General features: G+C 43.6%; 1 protein-coding gene across 14 annotated transcripts in view; it reads right to left on the minus strand.

Moving 5' to 3' along the window:
* Window positions 1-21,404, minus strand: part of PPFIA2 (PPFI scaffold protein A2) — a 350,657-nt gene that overhangs the window by 133,236 nt on the left and 196,017 nt on the right. For 13 of the 14 annotated variants that reach the window (XM_078858949.1, XM_078858948.1, XM_078858941.1 and 10 more), the window contains exons 3-4: window positions 12,863-13,027; window positions 9,281-9,355 (exon numbers count right to left, since the gene is read on the minus strand). In XM_078858949.1, the coding sequence (XP_078715075.1) occupies window positions 9,281-9,355; window positions 12,863-13,027 (240 nt within the window). Of the gene's footprint in view, window positions 1-9,280; window positions 9,356-10,959; window positions 11,092-12,862; window positions 13,028-21,404 lie in introns of those variants that run through there. The other variant, XM_078858945.1, reaches the window with a different exon arrangement.

A 21,404-nucleotide genomic window follows, 5' to 3' on the forward strand; every position in this document is an offset into this window, starting at 1 on the left:
CAAAATGTTGCAAGAAAATGGACACCAAGTCTAAACCACCGTCCCCAATCCCCAGCAGCTCTGGGTCCACCAGCCATAGCATCGGCTGGGTAGGTGACGGTGCAGCGGAGATCGATCTAGACATTTCCCAAGGGGAGTATCGGGGCAGGCCCGCATTTCAAGACTTTTAAGTAGGGCTCTAAATTAACAATGAAAAAAATACACATTCAATGTATTTTCTCAGATAAATATCAACACAATACAAATTGTTGAGGTCTCGAGGGAAGGGGAGGGGGTGGTGGGAGTCATCTTCACCCACCCCCCTGGATCCACCACTGAGGAATGGGGGAGAATGGGATTTGATCATTGCTACACACGTGAATTCTGTCCTGGTCAATCCAATATTAACAACTGTATAAACATGTTGAAATGTTATACACCCTTTTATTATTAAATAGGAACCAACTGAGCCAGGAATTATCTTCCCCAATGGAGTCCCGGGTTTAAATAAAAAACGGTAAAGCACAACACATAATAGCACGATGAAGAATACAAAAATGATAAAATGTTATTTTAAAATTAATGTTTTTTGTGAATTCACTTCTGGATGAAGGCCTCTTTCATGCCATGTCACAATGCTCATTAGTGCAGGTTAGGGTAGTCAAGAAACTAAGTCAGCTATAACTTGCCACTCATGGTCAATTTCGGCTGGGAATCCAACTTAGGTTGCCATGTCCATATCGCGATACGCCAACTACTGCGACACCATTCCACTGTAATGCATACGATAGAGATATAATGAGAAGGGCTATCATATAGAAATACTAAAATTCAAAAAAAATTGCAGCTGTGGTTGGGTGGCTCAGCAAGTCAGAGCTACTGCTGAGATCCTGGGTTTAAATTGAGGCAAAACCACCAGTCATTATACTGGGTTCTTAAGTGATGCCAGTTGATGGTCTTAGCCCGGTCACCAAAAACGACATGCAAAAAACCCACCACATTTGATTTGGTTGACTTCTTTTGGAAAAATTCCAACCGCTGAAAAATTGTAAATAATATTGGTCTGGTTCCCAAACAAATTAATAGTTTTGCATACCTGGATGTGTACAAAAATGTGCACAAAAATGTGCCCACTTGTTTTTGCACGGCCCATTAAGAGAGAGCTGAACATATACTTTGTCCAGTGGCATGATGCCAAAAGTACAATTTGAATAAAATTTGAAGAATAAAATAATATATAAATAAACTTCACAGTTAACATGATTGAAAGAACAGTCGGTAATCCAACAGTGCATGTTGTTCACAAATGTGATCCTGTACTTGACCAAGTTAAAGTGTAATTCAAAAGATCATTTGCAGAATCATAGTGCAAGCACTGCATTCTGAATATAACCTACTTAAGGCAGATGATTCATTTAGCCACGCCACAACAATACACAATGACCCACTTGTGCAAGGCGTGTCAAAGAGTCATCTTTATGCATGGGTAAGCAGACAGGACGAGAGACTTAAATATTCCCTCATAAGACCCACATCACGTCTCGAGAACAGCACGAGGCAACAACGCGGGACTTGTGAATGAAAACGCGCACACACACACAACAACTCTGAATGTGAACAAGAAGATGTTACACAGCTCCAAAACAATCTCATAAACCTCAGCATTCTGACCACCAACAATGCAGGACAACCGTGCTTCTGTACCAGAGGTCGCAACCGGGTACCCGATACCCATACCCTACCCAATACCCGGCTATCCGTACCCGGGTACGGGTACCAGTTTGCGACCCTGGTGCGGCCGGGTACGGGTACGGGTAGGCCGTGAGTCACTGGTGAGTCACCGTTTGTCACTCATTTCCCAACGTCTTGTCTCTTCTCACAATTCAAGTTCCTAGAATCAACCCACCCGCGCCTGCAACATGGCTTCATCCCAGAGGTCGCAATCAGGTACCCGATACCCGTACCCTACCCGTACCCGGCTGGGTACGGGTACCCGTTTGCGACCCTGGTGCGGCCAGGTACGGGTAAGGAATCAAAACCCGTTTGCGACCTCTGTTCTGTACTAGAAGGGATGTTTCATAGACTACAGCACTCTGGATTCGCCGAGTCAACGTATCAAACCAGGCAGGCTCCCCGAGGCCTGGTCTATGCACACAGTGCGATGACGATGATGTGATGACGACGATGTGTGGTCGTGGGCCACGTGAGAGCTTCTGCTGTCTTCTCCATGCAACCTCAAATCCCCTGTAATCGCTGTGAAGTAATTTTTGTAAAGGGCTGTGTCTAAAAAATGCCATCTCCAGACCAGGATATGTTTTAGATCATGTCAGAGCAATCTAGATTCTTGATAATCAAATTGCTTCCCATTCGAAAATAATTTTCCATGAACGCAAAAAAGATGCCAGTCTAGTATATATTTCCCCCTATATAGCAAAACGGCTATTGTACGGTGCGAAAGACGTTCAAAATACATACATACAAAATGATATGATTTGAAAACAACGGACTTGAATTGCAAAAAGCAATGTATACTTCACAGAACATTTGACAAGTATGCAATTTATATATTTTCAAAGATTTCCAGTGAAGCAGCGTTACGTGCTCATTGGAGGTTGATATTTTATACACATCTATAATGCGAGGCCATAGAGAGCATTTGGACACTTGTGAGGTGAACAGATGCTTGTGATTAGATCCACACTGAACAGCATATGGTACAGACATCCGATTCATTCATTAACATTCACTTGATATATGGCATTCTTGCAATGAAGTGTGGGGCACTCAGATACAGGGTTTAAATGAGAAACACAATGAAATAATATTTCAAGACATTGTATATATACTATTATTCATGACCAAGTGAGCGTATACCAAGAATAGCGCAACACAATACAATAACTATTATTGAGATATTGCATTAAGTAATGCTTATCAGCATTTAAAGTACGTAAAACCGCAAAGTTTAAGTGTATCTTGTTTAACAACTCGCGCACATTTCATTCACCTCCAAAGAACAACATCAAAGTAAAGTTATCCCTGTGGCCTCAGCTTATTTTCCAGTCCACCGTTAGGCTGATCATGCAAGTGCTGTTAGCGTGTAATTGCAGACTTGCTCGGGAACTGAACGGGTGGGGCGCTTAGCATCATGCCTGGCCACTTTTGCCGCCCGACACGATGACACAATGACCGGCGAGGAAACGCACGGTATAAACGGAATCAATCCCCGGCGCCGCACAAGCTTGGCGACACTTTCACGCAGGATGTCGCTAATTTCTTCAAGCCGAATTCAGTTCGGGCTCAGGGTGGGGGGCATGCCATTAATGTATTGTGCGGGCAAAATGTGTATTTTTTTAGCGAGTGCGCTGGATGTGCCAACTGCATACCTCTCTGCCTTGCTTCAGGGTCAGGTTGTCAAGCTACATCATTTCGGCTGCCGGCACTCAAGCGAGACCCTATCAGTAGGACTTAGTTTTGGTCACGTTGTGCACGGCCAAATAAAAAAAAATGTCTTCATCTTAACCTGCATGTGCCACACCGATGAGAAATATTCTGCATCTCACTTCGCCGCAGATCGCTTGTACTCTATTCATACTCCCCCCCCTCCCCCCCACCGCCTTCATGCAGTGGTGTCACCAATTGTGTTTTAAATCATTGAGCTGGAGAACTGCAATTAAGTAGAACCCATCTTATCCGTGGTGATGTGGAGAACAAACATCCCCAGATCTTATCTGTGGGGTTGTCCCATGAATTGTCTCCATTTATCCACAGAACAATTGCAGATAGGATTAATTTGCCAATGAACTTGATGAATTCGTAACAAAACATGGATAGTAAGGAAGCCGTTCTGCAATGCGGTGCAGAAACAATTGCAGAATGGCTTGTGGGTAGCTAGGAATACAAGGGGGTGCACATAACATGACTATTCCAAGACCATATAGGTCCCAGGGATCATAGGAGCCGAGTGTAATAGGGTTACGGATAAGAGGAGTTACACTGCATTTCAAATCCAGTAAACATAGGTGTTTGCTGTTTGCATGATTGAATGAAGTGGAGGGGGCGTTAGTGTTGCTAACCCATGGGTCATGGACCAGGCGCAACATTCCATGCCCTGTCCCGACTGATGTGTTTCTTGCAAAACATGCCATTTCCTGTCTTTAAAAAATCACTGCACTCTCCACTGAAATAAAGGGCCTGCGAGGGAATACGCTTGGTTGTTTCACATTAGCGCCGTGGCTTTAGTTGATTTAAAAAGCCGTCTGTGGAAACAAATGCACCCACTCCAAATGCATTAAAAGACACACAAGGCAGCTGTGATGACTGCCAACAGTGGCTAACAAAATTCCACTACCATTCAATGTTAGGTTTCGCAAAAAAAACGTTTAATTTTCTGCCAGTCTAATCAAAATCGCAGGATGAAGATGCAGTCAAAAGCTTAAATTCCTCAAGATTTATATTATTTATTACATTTAATGTGATGGAGAAGCAATCGAAACATCGCCTGCACATTTGATAATAAAGTTATTAACTTGTTCTAAATAGTAGCCCATTCCATTCCTAAACCGCATAAGCACCTATGTGTACGTTTGGCTAGGTACGGCGCAAAATCATTTCAACAACATAACCCATAACGGATCACTCAATTCTACATAAACATGAAGCATTCAAAATACCTTTAACACACCGTGGACATGGACGATGAAACTGAAACAAAATTTGCAGAGTGCGCCAAGAATGCTGAAAAAAGCACGCTTGGAATTACACTGACAGAAGGAGAAACAAACACAAATCGGGAGGCACCTTATTGACTTTTAAGGAAAGTAAGTAGGCTGACGACGGCCTATGCAAGAAACCGGTGATGGAATGGCAGTTCAAGAAGAAATCTGCCCAATGCTTACGAACACCACAGCGATGGAGCGACAAGATCAGTTAATGTGCAGGAGCTGGGTGAACTGTTGCAATCACAATACCATGACGGATAACGATGGTGTGGAGGAGACGTCATTCGGCGGTGGACACACAATGGCTGATGACGATTCAATAAGAACACGCATTGAGCGCACATTACAAGACCAAAACTATTCTCATTGTCCCACACTCTACGCTCCGCCCTGGTACCCGATGCGCAAAACCCAATTCCCCATCATCCGGAACGCCCCCTGCACCACTCGCCCTCCCAACCCACTGTTCTTCTCTACGAGAGAACACCAAATGTTCCTTGTATCTCCCAATGGATACCCCATGAAATTAAGCAATGCCCCTTGTATGACCCTATCTCTCTACACCCTACTCTGTAGTCCCCAGACACCCAACTGATAAGGTACTTAACAGACTTGTACTCCCTTTATGGGGGATAAACCGAGGGCTTTGGCCAGAGCACTCCCCCACCGAGAAACCACATGGCCTTGTAGCTTCCAGCTGTCATCCATTCATCACCTCCCAATCTGCATACTAAACGGATCGCTGACGGTTTTACAGCTACGGTTTAATTGGATGTACGGCACACCGACATCTGTTCTCATTTTATCCACGAAGGAAAGCAATGATCGAGATATACCGGACGTGCTGCTCGTGTCAGACGAGCGTTGTTTTGTTGAAGCTGCCAAATTCAATGCCGCTTCATTCAAACTGATCTCTCCTACACTTCTTCATGGTGGCTTTAAACCATGAATCTGCCCCCTGTACACTTGCAAACTTGACTCGAGGATTTCCTGAATCAGCAACAGCCATCAGAAAATGTCCCTGATGAAGCAAAACGGGCCTGAGTCAAGTAAACGGCACTTAAATCTGAATGTCAATCGAGCCCGGCGGAGAGGTGGCTGCGCACACCTGCAATCCAGCGCTGTGGAGGGAGCGAGGGTTGGTGGACCGCACAAATGTTACAAAACTCCCTTCCAGTGGACATCAATGAGGAGCTTAATCCCTGGCTTGCCAGGAGAACAAAGCAGGGCAAAAATGTGGTCTCCACGTTCCGTTTGTATGTGACGGAGTGTTTCCCCTTTGCAGGCGCCCGTCTGCTCCGGGCGCTCTGGTTTCCTCCCCAATTGAAGCGCTCATTATTTGGCCGATAACACCTTCACACAGAGAACCCCAGAGCTTGGGCAAATGTTGTCACTTGCTCACTGCATGGCTGCCTTCCGACTTGTCCGTGGTTCCTCATGCCTCTGAGTCATTCTCTCTCTATGACAGCGAGCTAATACTATACGGTGCATTGCAAGGTACAATTATTATAAATCAGTGCGCTGTCTTAAACAGCTGCAGAACATGAACACGGTGGTGGTGCAAGTGTTTATTTTTTTCTGTGCCCATCAGGTAGGTCTCTACATATCTTATGTGTAATACACCTACGGAATTCCTTGTGTGCAAGTGAGCTGCATTAAACGCCCTAAATGCACCATAGAAAAGTTACATGGGAGATGCCACTGCTTATGTATTTCTGGTGGAGGCACAAAGCATCTTATATCCGTCGAGTACCACAACTTTATTGACAGCAATGCTACATTTTAACACCAAATTGTACTGCTCATAAAATCAGGTATCTACTTAAATATATAAAATGCAATTACAATCTTTACAAAGCCGCTTCTCCCTATATGGAATTGAACGTGAATAACGGCGACCAGTCCTGAAAAAACTGTTCACTGCACCACTTGCCATATTTGCACACCAGCCACATATAGTTGCATTATTTCAATTACGGCCAACGGCTCAAATATAATTCCTTCATTTTCCCCCCCCGTACCATGCTCCAACATTTGTTACATCTGTTGTAGAATTATTATCATCATTGGTTGCATATTATTGCCATAGCCCAAAGCTTGTGTATCTGCTCATAATGCAGCAATTTCACGGTAATAATCTGGATAAGCAATCATAAGCAATGCAACAATGTATTTGTTTAGTAATGGACAACTTAACCATAACCGAGACGTTAAATAGTTTTCCCCGCTGCTGTTTTCGCTACTGATTTGTTTAAAAAAAATAATATGAACCAAAACACTGCACACAACATTACCATTCAATTCTGACTCTAAAAGCCAATCCTTTCAAGGTATAACCCTAACCTAGATCACACCACTGTTGGTTTGTCATAAGTCAAATCCATATTAACATTTTGGCCTTGCCATGATCCCACAGTAAATACAGATCAATCAAATTGCACTTAAAAAGGCATAGAGCTTGGAAAGCAGTGTGGTGGAGTGTCTATGTATGCGTATGTGACTTTGTGGGTGCACATTTCAGATCGCTCCGATTTATTTTACTGGTGAATTGCCAGGTATTTGAATAATACCCCTCAGGGGTTCATCCTTCACTGGATTTATCAACCATTCACATTAAAAAGTATTTTTTTTACAACGTCCCCAACATTACCCAAGTAAACACATTAACACTGTGACGCTAAAAATATGCCGCCGCAGTAACATCTTTGTAATAAAACAAAGTTTTTACGCTTTAAATATTTTGACGCCGCATTCACTTGGTTCCATAATGGCTCGTGACAACTTTGACAAGCCACAACACTCAGTACACTTGAGAAATAACACATTCGTTTGACGGGTTACATTTAAAGTACCACTTTAAAATATCTTGCAACATGTTAGCCGACATCTTCATTCCAATGTGTTACTGGTTATATATTTTAACAGGAAAGATGTCGTTTCAATGAACAATTTCAAGCCCAACACAAGCCACTTGCAGACAAAATATACCCCCGTTATAATCATTCTTAATTTAATTCACAACATTTTCGTCCAATTTCATTCCGCTACTAATTTTTGGTTAATTAGACACTTGAATATATTTATATTCGTTGTGAATAAAGCACCAGTGAGATACACCATCATCCGGGAGTAATGCAAAAAGCAATAAAATAAAAAAATAACGAATTTTTATGTGCATATAAAGCCAAGGTTGTGGCAGCCAAAGTCAAAGTCATAAAGAATCAGCGGTAGGGAGAGCTAAGACAATCTGCTAACCAAGCAGACTCAAATAGCAAGAACAGGGTAACAACACTACCCACATTTCAAATAGGTATGAGTTCAAAACGCTTTTTACCAAGTCATCTTGAAAGAGAACATCTGCCCACTAAGACAACATTTGCCGAAATGTATTTCACACAACAACTGATCAATAATCAATCTTGCTAAGCGGTTAATTATAAATTGGCTAGTGCGCCCGTCACAATTCCGTTCAGGCAAGACCGCTCGCATTCATTGAAATGCTTCATGTAAATCTATTCTCCTTCATTGCAGCTCATGCTGGTCCCCCTCCCAAGGCTGAGGGAATACATACGTGACTCACTGTGTAGAGCAGAATCCAGTCCTTCCTATACAATTAATCAATCACGTAAAGGCAAGAGACAGCCCATTAAAATACAACAGCCCTTTTACATCGGGAGATATGTGAAAAACGATGAGGCGGTGAAAGAAAGAAAAAACACTCGCATGCAAGCGTGCCACAACTGAGGCATGTAAAACACGACGCAGGTTACCGAGACAGTAAGGACAATGTGGACGTGATTATTGTAGAATATTTATAATTGACGGCTTTAATCAACAGAACTGAAGGTTTTGTAGGCCGGTGTGGACCACCTTTCTTCTCACAGAACCATTTCCCAAAACAGCCCAGTCCACCTCCATGACTGGAGCCCACATATGAGAGGTGTAAAGTGAAATCAATTACAGTCAAATACTGCTTTTGACCACACATCATTGATTCTTTAATTTCCAGTCGGATATCCTAAATCTGTTCAATACGTGAAAAGAATGCCAAACACCAGACCTAAAATATGTGAAAAGAATTCCGAACACCAGACCTAACGATATCCTCATCTGTGGTGACCTGACCTCTTCTGAACTTCAAGGTCAGCCCACGTGTGTGAATATTCCAAGCTAGCTGGGATCTTGCCTGCTCTATAATTATAGCCTGGCACTAAAGGGGCCGCCATTCACCAAACTCCAGTGATGGCAAGCTCTGCAGGTTGTACCTTCTTGCCGAACTAAAACTGAAGAGGTTCCCGGCATGTGCAGTGAAACGTCGGACATCAGGCCGAACGGCAAGTGGTAACAGCCCGACAACACGTCGGAGAGTGACCTGGTACGATCGCAAAAACCCAAGCGGCGGGGGACCTGAGTGCTCTTTGATATCTGTGGAAAGACCGTGGCCCACTTAAATAGCTGGCTGAGAATCACGTTTGTGCCGATTTGCGGAGTCAAGGCGGCGCGAGTGGCAGGGCTAAGTGTAAGTGAAGCTCCGGTGATGCCCTGCTGCTGGAAGTAGAGTGGGGGGGTAGGAACCTCACCTCCTGATTGGTGGCCTGCAGCTCCTCCTCCAGGACTGCCACTCTCTCCAGAGCCACCCGCAGCCTTTCCCGCACCTGCCCACGCGCACACCAAGACACCGATGATCCCCATTAATCCTGATACACACTGGGGCCAGCTGCTGTTAGTGAGCATCTATCAAAGGCTGGCGCACGTCGGCGTGATTGGGCCTTTAACAATTCATTATTATTTTGTATCTCCGACACAGATGTTCGCAAACTGCACAAGGTACTCATTTTAGGCCGAGTTAACCTATGGGAGGCTCAGGCCAGATTCAGATTCAGTTATTGTATCAGGTGTTAACATCAAGGCCACAACTCATACCAAGGCGGCCAATGTCAAAGTCCACATGGTGCGGGGAATTAATATACAAACACGTATATGCTAAAAACATGTCATTTCTAAATACAAACAACACACACAAAGAAGCATACACATATACATGCACATATAGATGGATGGACACTCAAAGACAAAGATCACCCGGACGGCCTACATAGAGTGCTGGTGCGAGTGGTGTCAGCAATAACCTATTAAGACTGGCATGGTCCACGAGGGGGTGGTGTGTGTCTAGTACTACGCCTGGACATATTTGTCTCCCCATTAATGATGTTATTGTGATGGCCAAGTCAACCAATGTGAGGGCCCTGGGTTGATGCTGGGTGTGGCTGGGATCAAACTGAGGTCGCTGGGTTTGTAGCGGAGGGTGCCAACTGCTGCATCATCGCTCGCCACACACACACATATATATATAAAACCGTCAGAGGATGCACGTTCATCTCAATTGCAAAGCCAAGTAAGTTGTCCAAAGTCAAAACATAGCCATGTCACGATTGAGGGGCAAGGCATAACACGTCAAATGTAGCAAAGAAAAAAAGGCAAAATATTGTGGAAATATGTCACAGGCAACAATATGAGATTGCATGCTGGGCACAATTCCACACACCAACTATTCTTATATTCATGACACATGGAGGTATAGTTTGACGTGAGTCCCAATGCTCTGTATCATCATTAGTCCTGGTCCACGGACAGCTGGATGAGAACATCCCCTTGCCAATGCCATCTCTCGTGTTCTTCAATGTGCCAAATAATATTATGGCTTGCAAAGGGTGGAAAGCAAGGATTACAAAAAATAAAAATTCTACAAACAAGTATGAGCACAGGCGTAGCAATCACTCATTAGCCAGCTATGAATGAGTTGTGGCAGCTTATACTGTTCGAGACTTTGATGCAGGTGTGTCACAATAAGTCCAGCCGAATGGTCACATTGGGGCAGCCTACACGGGACAGAATCATGATGTTTTGTTTTCTGGAAAATAATAATGTCGCAAACAATGGAAGATGTGACAGAGAAATAAAAACGAGGGTTTGGAAAAGGAAAAGCAAATTACGCGTTTGGGAACACCCCGCCCTCACCCCAACATAGGAAACAAACAATTGGTCCAATCTACAGACAAAAGTCAGCTTATACTGGGAAATCAAGCAATCCAGATTACTTTAAAGAGCTCAGACCTGGGCATTAGCTGTGGTAAATGCCACGAGAGAAGGGGGCAGCAGGTCATTGTCCCAGAAAATGGCAAATAAAGAAAAAAAAATTACTGATGATGAACTAAAGTGCAGACGATTGCAGCATCTGCAAGTGCTGCATGTGTGTCACCTGGGAAGAGCTCCAGGTGATAAGACAGAGACCTCCACAGGCGTGAGGCACTGGGTTGCCTGATGGAGTGAGTGATGCGGCGCGGACTACGTGGCTAAGTGAGCAATCCCTGTCACCGTTTTGTCCAGGAAAATGTCTGCATTTAGGAAAACAATTTCGGTCAGTAATACATTCTGAAGTTCACAAACTTCACCTCACTCTGCTCTTCATTGTTGCCTTTCATTTATAATGAATGTATAATTAATCACGTAAAAAATGAAAAATAATCACCTGCCAAACACTTAATTTCCCCCCAGGCAATATTTTAAGTAAAATTAATTACAATCCGCTGAAGTTTGTTCAATTGAAAAGCCACGATTCAGATGATAATTACACTGCATAGAATAACAAGGCAAGATGATGTTATCTGCACTGTGGGACCACATTTCTTGCTTGTTGCATGTTTTACACTCACAACGGCCCCCAGCCACTGCTCACATTGTGAGCGATAATGCAAGCCTCAAAATAATGTATGCAACACATTGATTCATTGCATTGCTTGAACAATGTCTAGCAATCCTTTCTGCGGTGCCTTTTAAAAAGACGACCGTAATATATACGTAGAACTTCTTCTGCACCGTATCTAGCCAAAAGTGCGGGGGAAAGACAACAAACTAAACACAAAAAGCGGTCTAATGAATATGTATGCAAGTTGTATGCATGTGTATTTTAAAAATAATGGCTTTAGGAGATTGATTTTTCTAAGAGGCACAATGAAAAGCAATTTACTATCACCGTCAAACAAATTGTCTCGGTTGCCTGTTCGGCTTCTGGTGAAATAATCACACACATGCATGCACTTAAGCACGCCCACACACACACGTACACATGTGCGGACAGACAAACCTCGCATGCATTTCCTTACCAGCTTCAACCACAGATGGTTATCCATCTGTGTGACACTGGCAGAGCGCCAACGTCATATTCGGAGGGTTGCGAGTTAAAAATTCAGGCCCAATGTTAACTCAGCACATCGATTATCTGGGGTCGATAAAATAGGTACTACTCTGTGGGAAGTCACCAGCCCTTGTCGTACGGTGAGAGTGATCCCTGTCATACGAATATGGAATTTCCAACATTGGCTTCGGACTGCCAATTGAGATGAGCGTCGCCTGCTTTCGTTTGAGTTTGCAGATGCACTTTGAATGTTTCACTGTCAAGGCGATGTGTGTTGTATGCACATCGGATTAGTTCACCATGATTTGGACAAGAAAAGGGGGGGGGGGGGTGTACAGGTCAATTTACACTGGGGTTGCCGCAATTTGGTGAAACTACGCGATATCACAAGATGCAATATCCACAATAATGCAATAATAGTATTGTCAATCTCACAAATGATTGTTGCGTTGTGATTGTTATTGCTCATATAATCTCTCAGAAATATTTTCTATGCTGACAAATGTTTTATGAAATAACAAACTCGATGAACGTTTAAATAAATATCGGTTACCCAGCAAATAATGCTTTATGAAATGTTTTTCAGAGTAACTGACTGCATGGCGGTAATATAGCATCACCATTTCTGGAGTAAATGTAACCGTTTTTTTTTCTAGATTAGAAGTCTTATGCTGAATTAACAAGAGCTGAAGAACTTAAGTAAAATCATCGTTATTCATGCTGGAAAGTACAGCACCTCCGAAGAACACGGTCGGCTACGTACGGTGCGAAATAAGTGCAACATACACACAGCAAAGCAAGACAAAAACACTATGAAACTTGCAAACAATGTTATGGTCAACTGATGCCGCGATAATCCTCATCGTAAACCTAATATCGCATCATCGTGAGCGACGGCATCGCGGCAATCCCACGTCACACACACACACAGGAGGGGGAATCGAGGAGACGTGTCGTGAGAGGGCACCTTCTCATCGAGAGCCTTGTGGTGCTCAAAGAGTGACTTGAGGGCCTTGAGCACCTCCACCTCGCTGGAGACGCCCGCCGGAGATTGCGCCTGCCGCTTCACCACCGTCATGCGGAGCGAGCGCTCGTGGCGAGACACCAGGCACTCCAGGTGCTCCAGCAGGAGCTGCGTGTGGGATACAGCCGGCGAGGGGAGGGCACAGGGGTAAGAGGAGACCATGTAACAGGCTGCCAATCATGATAGGTCTTGCTGCTCCGGTGTGCGTCCGGGTCGTTCTGTTTGTTGCTGCGCACGGGGGCTCCGTCGCGGCGATGCGGAGCGAAATGCGGCACAACCCCGAAAATGCATCACAGGGCCTGGGAGCAGCACAACGACGAAAACCAACACCAACGCGGTGGCCTGTTCTGGAAACTACGCTTGGGAGGAACAGCACATTGCATCAATGAAAGACTTTAACCACAGAACTCAAGTATTTCCCATGTTCAACCAAAAACAAGCCCTTTTTACAGGCATTCTGGCGATGTCATTTCTTCATGCCCTGTATCGGGTGCTGGCTGAGCATCTATCACCCAAATTAGTGGAGGATTGTCTGTAGTCTTTGGTAACCAGGCTAGACCATTCAATTAGCCGCACGTAAGAATTTGGTTTTATCTCAAGTGAGAGTTCCAAAAATCAAACCCAGAGGAGCTCAGCAGTGGCGAATCGGAAGTCTGCTAGCAGGTGCGAGCCCCCCAGAGTCACACAGCCGTTGCTAAGGAGGCCATGTTCGTTTCAAGCCCTCGAGGTCTGCTGGGACCGTGCTACGAGTGAGCACTTGTTACTCAGGGCAGTGCATCAGCATGCCTTGCCGCCCTTTCAGCACTCCCAAGAGCCTTGCACAAATGTATTCTAGGGTGATTCACCCGAAGATGATCCTTGCTGGAGACACAGCCAACATGATCTTTTTTAATGTTAAGCAATTTTTTTTTTTAGGCAAGAGCTTTGAAATAAAATGTGAATTGCTTGGACAGAGGCTCAAGCACGTGTTTGTGACTGTGCCACAGCCGTTTAAAATCACGTCAGACAAGGGATGCACTGCAGCCATTCAATGCCACGCACAACCATTCAATAAGTTAGGAACCCAAAATCGAACATTGACTATTTTGCTTAATAATATAATTACAAGATTCACAACAATAACTGTGGGCTTCAACAGGAAAATCTTCGAGATTTTCTAAGTGCAAAATGTGAAGTAAAAAATGCAGCATAAGTGGGCTAAAGCTTCAATTTAAAGCTTTCGTGACTGCAGGGGTTCATATTCTTGGTTCTTTCAGTAAAGTCACGTACAAGGGAAATAATAAAATAACAAAAATAAAACATAATAAAATAATTCTCACGACGTTTCGGCCACAACGCAAGCAGCCGTCCTCAGGTGAAGAACAGGTCTGTCGGGAAGACAGCGTCTGAATGAAACACCCCAGGCTTGGAGCGTGCTTGCGTTGTGGCCGAAACGTCGTGAGAATTATTTTATGATTTTATTATTTCCCTTCTACGTGACTTTACCGAAAGAACCAAGAAGATGGGCTAAAGCTGATATAACCGATGGCTTCAAATTCAGTCAGCAGCCTTTGAGGCAGTTGCATTGGAAATGCCCACCATGTACGAGTGTGATTTGGTCACAGTCGGGTATAACGCTATGTTGAGAAGCCTCCATTTCACTTCAAGTACACCCTCCTTCCCATTCCTCAACTCTTGATCATGTTGTATATGTTGGGTTATGAAATTTTGATGAAAATAATAAAAATTTATAATTTTCCGAAAAACGCACAAATCGCATTAATTATGTTAATGTGTGTAATTATATGCATAAATTATGATAATCACAGAGATAATCGTAGTAATTTATGCAGAAGCTTGCGATTATGTTAATGTGTGCAGTTATGATAATTAGGCTTAGTTTCGTTTATCCAGAGTTATATCAATCGGAATAACACGATTATCATTGATTAAACATTTACCGATTATCCTAGTGTGTGTTATGATATTTTAGGTCTCCAGTTTCAGATCTCATTACAGGATACAGTTCTCAAGAATAAGACAGTTTTGCATGGATTTGGAAAGAAGCACTCGAACAATTGGTGTTAAGCAATTTTAATTCTAAACAACACATGACACTCTAGCATGCATGTCAAACATGCGTCAATAATTCATGAGCAAGATTATGCAATTAACGAAAATGGATGACTAAAACACTTCTAACAATCGTAACCTCTACCTTTCCACCAGGCATCTCATTAGTTCCCCCATGTATCGATCACAATCGGCGACTGGCCGAGTTTGAAAACCAGCATGACATACTTCATATGGCGGTAATAAAAGCACTTATTGTATCCCAGAGGCGAAAGTATGTCAATAGATTCATCGGCAAGTATAAAATCCTTTTAACGGAATGTTTGAAATAATGGTGGGTGAGGGCGTGTGTGGTGGTGTGAGAGCGAATCTGGCTCTGTTTTAATTAATTCTTCCGCGAGACTCTATGACAAAGAAAACTGGTTTGACAAGATATTCTCTGTGCTTCCTTGAGCCTGTGGGTGTGGAAACGATACAACCCTGTTTGGAGATTTCCTCAGCCCGTGCGGATTGCAGACGCGACTTTCTCCGCAGGGAGTTGAGCGGCGGCGCTTGGCGGTCCTCTGTAGCTGACGGCGCGATGGCGCCTCTCTGCAGCTCTGACGGCGGCGCTCGTTCGGAAGACTTTGACTCTCTTTCTCCACTGCGGGATGACGAATCGGTTTTGGTTGATGCTGGTTGATCTGGGTGTGCGTATTAATCACACGGCGCATTCGATGGCGCTGTCCTCCTCCTCACAGCCGTTCAATCAGGCTTTCTCCACTGCTTCGCGCTCTCTGCTTTGCTCGCTTGGCGATCTCCGCCTTTCCTGCGGGTTGATCGCTGGTCGTCACTCTGACGAGGAGCGATGTTTCGTTCGTGGCAGGGTGGACGTTGGTGTCTTTGTTGGCTCGGGAGTGGTAGCTGGAGTCTCCGTCAGCTTCACTCGCAGCTCGGCGACTCAGGGTAGCGATTCTTCTCAGGTGGTGCAGACCTCGGCTTGTTGCTGCACGTCGCTACCCCGCGAACCTCGTCATTCTGGATGACGAAAAACTTCTTCGTTGGCGGTGACGAGAGGAGGTGGAACCGACGCCCCGTGACGATCTGTGGTGGGGCTGAAGCCCCGGAGACGAGATGCTTTGAATGGATTTTGCCTTTGCTTATATCGGGAAAGTCCACTAGTGTTCCCGAGTTTGTTCAAAGGCTGTGTCATATAACTTTTCTCTTTGTTCGTGTGCGTTGTGGGCGTGTTCGTCTGTTCGTTTATTAGCTTTGAAGACACAGCTGTGTAATTATTCTGGAAGGAGGGGTGGGGGTCTCGCCACGGCGCCACCTAAGTTATCCATTAACCAGACCGACGATTCGCGTTCGCATCGAGTTATAAAAAAAAATATTCTAATCCATGTTTTTGTTTCTGAATAATATTTGTCGCGAAAACCTACGCGTTAAGCGAGCTTAATTATTCCCTCCCTTGCTCTGGGCGTTATCTTTTGTCTCACACAGCTTAAGTTGTTTTGGTTTGGAAGTTGAAATGCGCTTAGTTCCATTATGCCCAAGTTATTCCGAAACCGTGTTCACGATGTTTCATCGTGACCCGATCTCCCATGGAAATGTTATTTGCTCGCGTGTGCAAATCCTGCTGTCTGTGTTGGAACGCCCTGCACGTGTTTTATTTATTAATTTCCTTTCTCGAGTCGTTGCCCGCGCGCTACGATCTTTATGGGGCCATTTCCTGGCTTTGTGCCTGCGTGTGGAGATCCTCTCGGAAAGACAAAGACGGCCGTGTTGCTCGCTTCTCATGGGGTGTTGCGTTTGGTTAATTATGAGAGACTTCTCCGCCCTTAGCTCCTCTAGGAGATCCACTTTAATTCCGTACTTATTATTTGACTTCTTGTGATTATTTAATCTGATATCCCGGCTAGGAATTTTTGTTTTGGAGTGACCCAAGCCATAATTATTATTTGATGCTTCGGCCCGGCCGTGTCGAACTACCAAGTGTACATAATGTCCGTATGGAATTAACAATGGTGGGTCGCGACCTTGGTGCCGACTGTAGTCTCGTTTCCAATTGGAGTGAGGATAGATATTGTTTGCTTAATCTTCATGGCTAAGTTGGTAACTTTGTTTATCTAACATGGTTCAAACCCCGTCTGTGCTTTTTGTCGTCAATGTTGTTTCCTTTGTTAAGAATATAATTATATATTTCGTGGCCTGGTTTGTATTTATCAAAGGTTTTTTTTTGTAAGGCTTTTTAACGAAAGGATGTCATCCTGACCCCCCGCCTGCAATTTCCCTCCTCCCTTGTTCCTCTTGTGTGAAATTAGGGGAGTTTTTATGACCTTTATTGCCCTCTTTCATGCCCTCTAGCCCTTTGAGGTGAGGTATGCGCGCATCTGTGGAAGTGTGGGGGCGTGTCCGTTCCCACGTTGCCCCGTGTCTATTAAAAAAACGATATTATATATGTTGGCAGAATAATTATTTAAAAAAATAATATAAAAAATATAAAAAAGGGGTATATACACAACAATCACCACCCTCCCTCTGTCCTGATCACGACCTCTACTTAAAGCATGTGTTGCGTACGTCATAGTGTGTGGGGATAGTCACAAGGATAGACTTTCTCATTCGAGTTTATACAACACAATTTGGATTTCAGTATGGTAGAAATGCTATAGCATCCCAATTTAAAACATGGCTTTAAAATGAATTGCCTATATTTCCCAATGCACTATTCAGTTGTGAGAGTCAGTTCGGCTTTAATTTTGATAAATCAATAGTATAAATACGACTTATATTGTGAATTGAATTAAGTCCACAATGATAAGGGTGCCATTTACTGTGGGGCCTGGGATGCCCTTGGACCCCGTTCTTATCGCCTGAAAATAGTTCTACTCTCTCCCTTCAACAGCAAGTTAAAAGGGAATAATGCCATCATATGTGATATCGTGAAAAACACCAACTTGTTATGACCAAAAGAACACCGATAAATTATTAGCACGAGGAATATACAGTACTGTACACGAAGGCATATATGTGGTGTGTGCATAATGGCCGACAGTGGGTAACTGAAAGAGATGAGCTAAACGTAGGAAACGATTAAACACATTTTTAAAAGTAAATATACCCACGTCAAGATATTTCTTAATTTAAAGTGAATATAAAAGTCACCCACAGGTTTATGCTAATAAAAGAGACCTCCCATCATCAATTACCGCACTCAATGTATCTGAAAAGTATATGCATGCGCAAGGCTCTGATTCATACTTTTGCAGTCATTTGTCGCGTAAGAAATGTGCTCGCTGCTTCCTACCATACAACAACACATTGCGACGCTTCAGACCGCCAATACTCCTCCAGCTTATCTTCTTGACCACGTTTCAGCCATTTCCAATCGCAGAGCATGGCTTTTTTATGAAAAAAAAAATCCCAATTGTGTTCTCTCTGTGGCCAGACATGCTGCTCCCAGTAAAAACTAAAAACGACAAATGCATTGCGTAACACGATGCTAAACAGTGGAACGCTATTGCGGCAAACTCGCTCGTGCTTGGCAGAAAATAAGTTGGATATTAAATAGCGGCAGACCAAAAGCACTGCATTTATGGATCACGCATGACTTCTCCATCATCACTTAATACCCGTAATCAGCGATTATCATCATCATCATTATCTATCCACTGCAGAATGAAGGCCATCCCAAGCCGTAGCCATCGCTAATGGTCTTGCCTTGCAGCGCGATCCATCTGGCACCAGCACCTGAAAACGAGCCAATTTCATCTCACCACCTACACAGCACATGCCTTCTCGGTGTGTTCTCATTTGGTTTCCACTCCATCGTTCTCTCGTCCACTGGGCTATCATTCCTTCTGGAAAAAAAGGGCCTTATCCACCTCCGTTTACTTTTCTTCACCGGTCAGTGAATATGACGACTCTAAATTGCGCATGTTCTCTGATCCCGGTGCTCCTCTATAAAGTCTCCCAGTGAAATTCAAAGCACGCACCCCCATCCACCTTTCGTTGCACATTGTTCAGATGCTGTCAAAGTCAATGTTTCTGAACCAAGTGCAAGCCAGTGATATGCGACCAATTAGCACCTTTCTTTTTTTGGAAACGTAGTTTTTTTCCCAGGACACAATGTGGGGGTCAACATTGTCACGTGGTGGAAACTGTTGGACCAACTTTGGGCCCAACGTTTCATGCTTTCTCCCATTATTCAGAGGTTATCATTGCGTTTACAAAACTTCACGTGGCACGGAATGGTACGTAGAATCCTGCGATGAGGACTGAGGGGCATTTATTGAGCAGCGTTCATCGTTGTTAAAAAATAAAAAACTGGAATTCCAGTTTTACAACACTTTGCTTAATCCTGAAAGTTTCTCGGGATGTGTAGGAGATACGGTTTTGGAAAACCTCCTCCCGTTAGTGTTCACCACAATAAATATATGTCCACGGGCATCTTTATTCAACGTGCAGCGTGCTATATGGGTCATTTCCCGTAACTTTTATGCAATAAAATCCACAAGTTACTGTCTGGCCTCCTGTCAATGGCTTTAACAAATGTTGCGATGAATCACACGCTCACACGCAGGACACTTACGACGCATCCATGACATATTCTAAAGGGCCATGGTAACAGTTTGGTGGTTAATCTGAATGTCACTTCAACACCTATATATCCTTGTTACGAAGTTCTACTTCCTGGTATGTTGTTCTAGGGCTGACACAGATGCGCAATGTTGCACGCGTAAATATAAAGACAGAAGGACCCCTCTTAAGATTAATGTGCAGCGTGCGGAAGAATAAATAAAACTAAATTAACGTTACGCGCCATAAATTCAGATGATCCAGAACGCTGCTTTAATGTAATGCATATAGCAAAAAAAAAAAGATAAAGCTTGTGGCAGGGTTTGTATTTACCCGGGGGACGCATTTTTATCTTTGATGGTAATACAACAGGACCCTTGACTTAATGTCAGAAATTATGGCCAATGAAAGTCACTTGCAATGGCTGACATGTAGTTTCTGATGCAAAGAACACATAACGTTGGGTTCTCCGTATTCCATTTGCACGTAGCTTGATATCTCCATTCCATTTAACATTACATTACGTGTGCATATGGTGTGCATTTTAAACAAAGGGTGTAAGCAATCCAGGTTGATTTAAAACAATGTCTAGGTCCCCTTGGTAACCACGTTATTCATGAATGGAGAATGTAATGATTGAAATTTGATACTCAGGACTTGTCCATGTACCAAAATGCCCTGCTTGATTTATCAAATGTTTTAATAACAGATTCATACAAATGTTACACCAACACGACAGAGTAATGGGTTAGTTTGGAAGTCCGTATTTGTGTATACTTAAAATCCCAAAGGCCTTCACGCTGAAGGTTGTAGTATTCACGTTTAAATCCAACCGAGTGAGTTTTCACCGACAGGACTTTTAAACGTCTGTTCCTATATATATACACATTTTTCATTTTACCACTGCTGTATATCTTCATTAAAGCTGCAAATAAATTCAATTATTCCAACAAATGTGCCCTCTGAAACATGCAGATTGGTCGTAATTAAACACATGGCGCTATAATTTATACAAACAATGACAATGTGTGCGACACGCAGGGAATTCCTAACCAGTGCCATCGTTGGAGGGCTCCAGCCGGTGTTGAGGGAGGGACAGAGCGGAGTGGGACTTGGCTGAGCTCCCATTCCTTCGTTGGCAGAGATCCCAGTTCTATTTGCTTCTGGGGATCTGCCAACAATCTGTCTCGATATTCATGCCCAACACAACCTTGACCATAAGATGAATTTAATAAAAGCAATTATTTTTGCAAAATAATGTTCGAACACTATGAGATGCATTTAATGCAACCTAATTCCACCCCCACCCCACCCCAAAAGAAAATCTTAAAACCAAGGAACAGTTGAACCCATTTAGAAAATAGCAATGCAGCTCTGATTATAGCAAAAATACATATGTGAAACTCTAATGTATTTAAAGCAAGCGGGAATCTACTGAGATACAAATGACAATTTTCACGAGAGACCAGGGCACTATATAGGAAAGTGACTCGTTTAATTTGAACATGAAGCTAAACGCCACTTTTACATTTGGCATTTGAGCCCAGACACTGGCACAGAATAGCTTACTATTATATTGCTATCAGATGCTCAAACATTTAATTAACAGTAGAGATGCATGCTTGGATAATGTCCGACATCATTACGGCAGGGAAGTGAACCACCAACTCAGTGCAAATTGGCCTGGTTCACATAAGCATTCCGACCTCCTGGATTTTCAGCCACCAGGGTCATACGAGCGCATGGCCTGCACAATCAACAGGGGCAGTCGACAGCCCAAGGAGGAGATTTCCTCAATCTTTCTCCTTGAGAACATGCTAGGCCTTTTCTGAGCAAGTTAATTCTGCATAAATGCCAGAATTAAGCGAGCCTT

Source organism: Lampetra fluviatilis, chromosome 8 (assembly GCF_964198595.1).
Source record: "Lampetra fluviatilis chromosome 8, kcLamFluv1.1, whole genome shotgun sequence".
Taxonomy (NCBI): Eukaryota; Metazoa; Chordata; class Hyperoartia; order Petromyzontiformes; family Petromyzontidae; genus Lampetra; species Lampetra fluviatilis.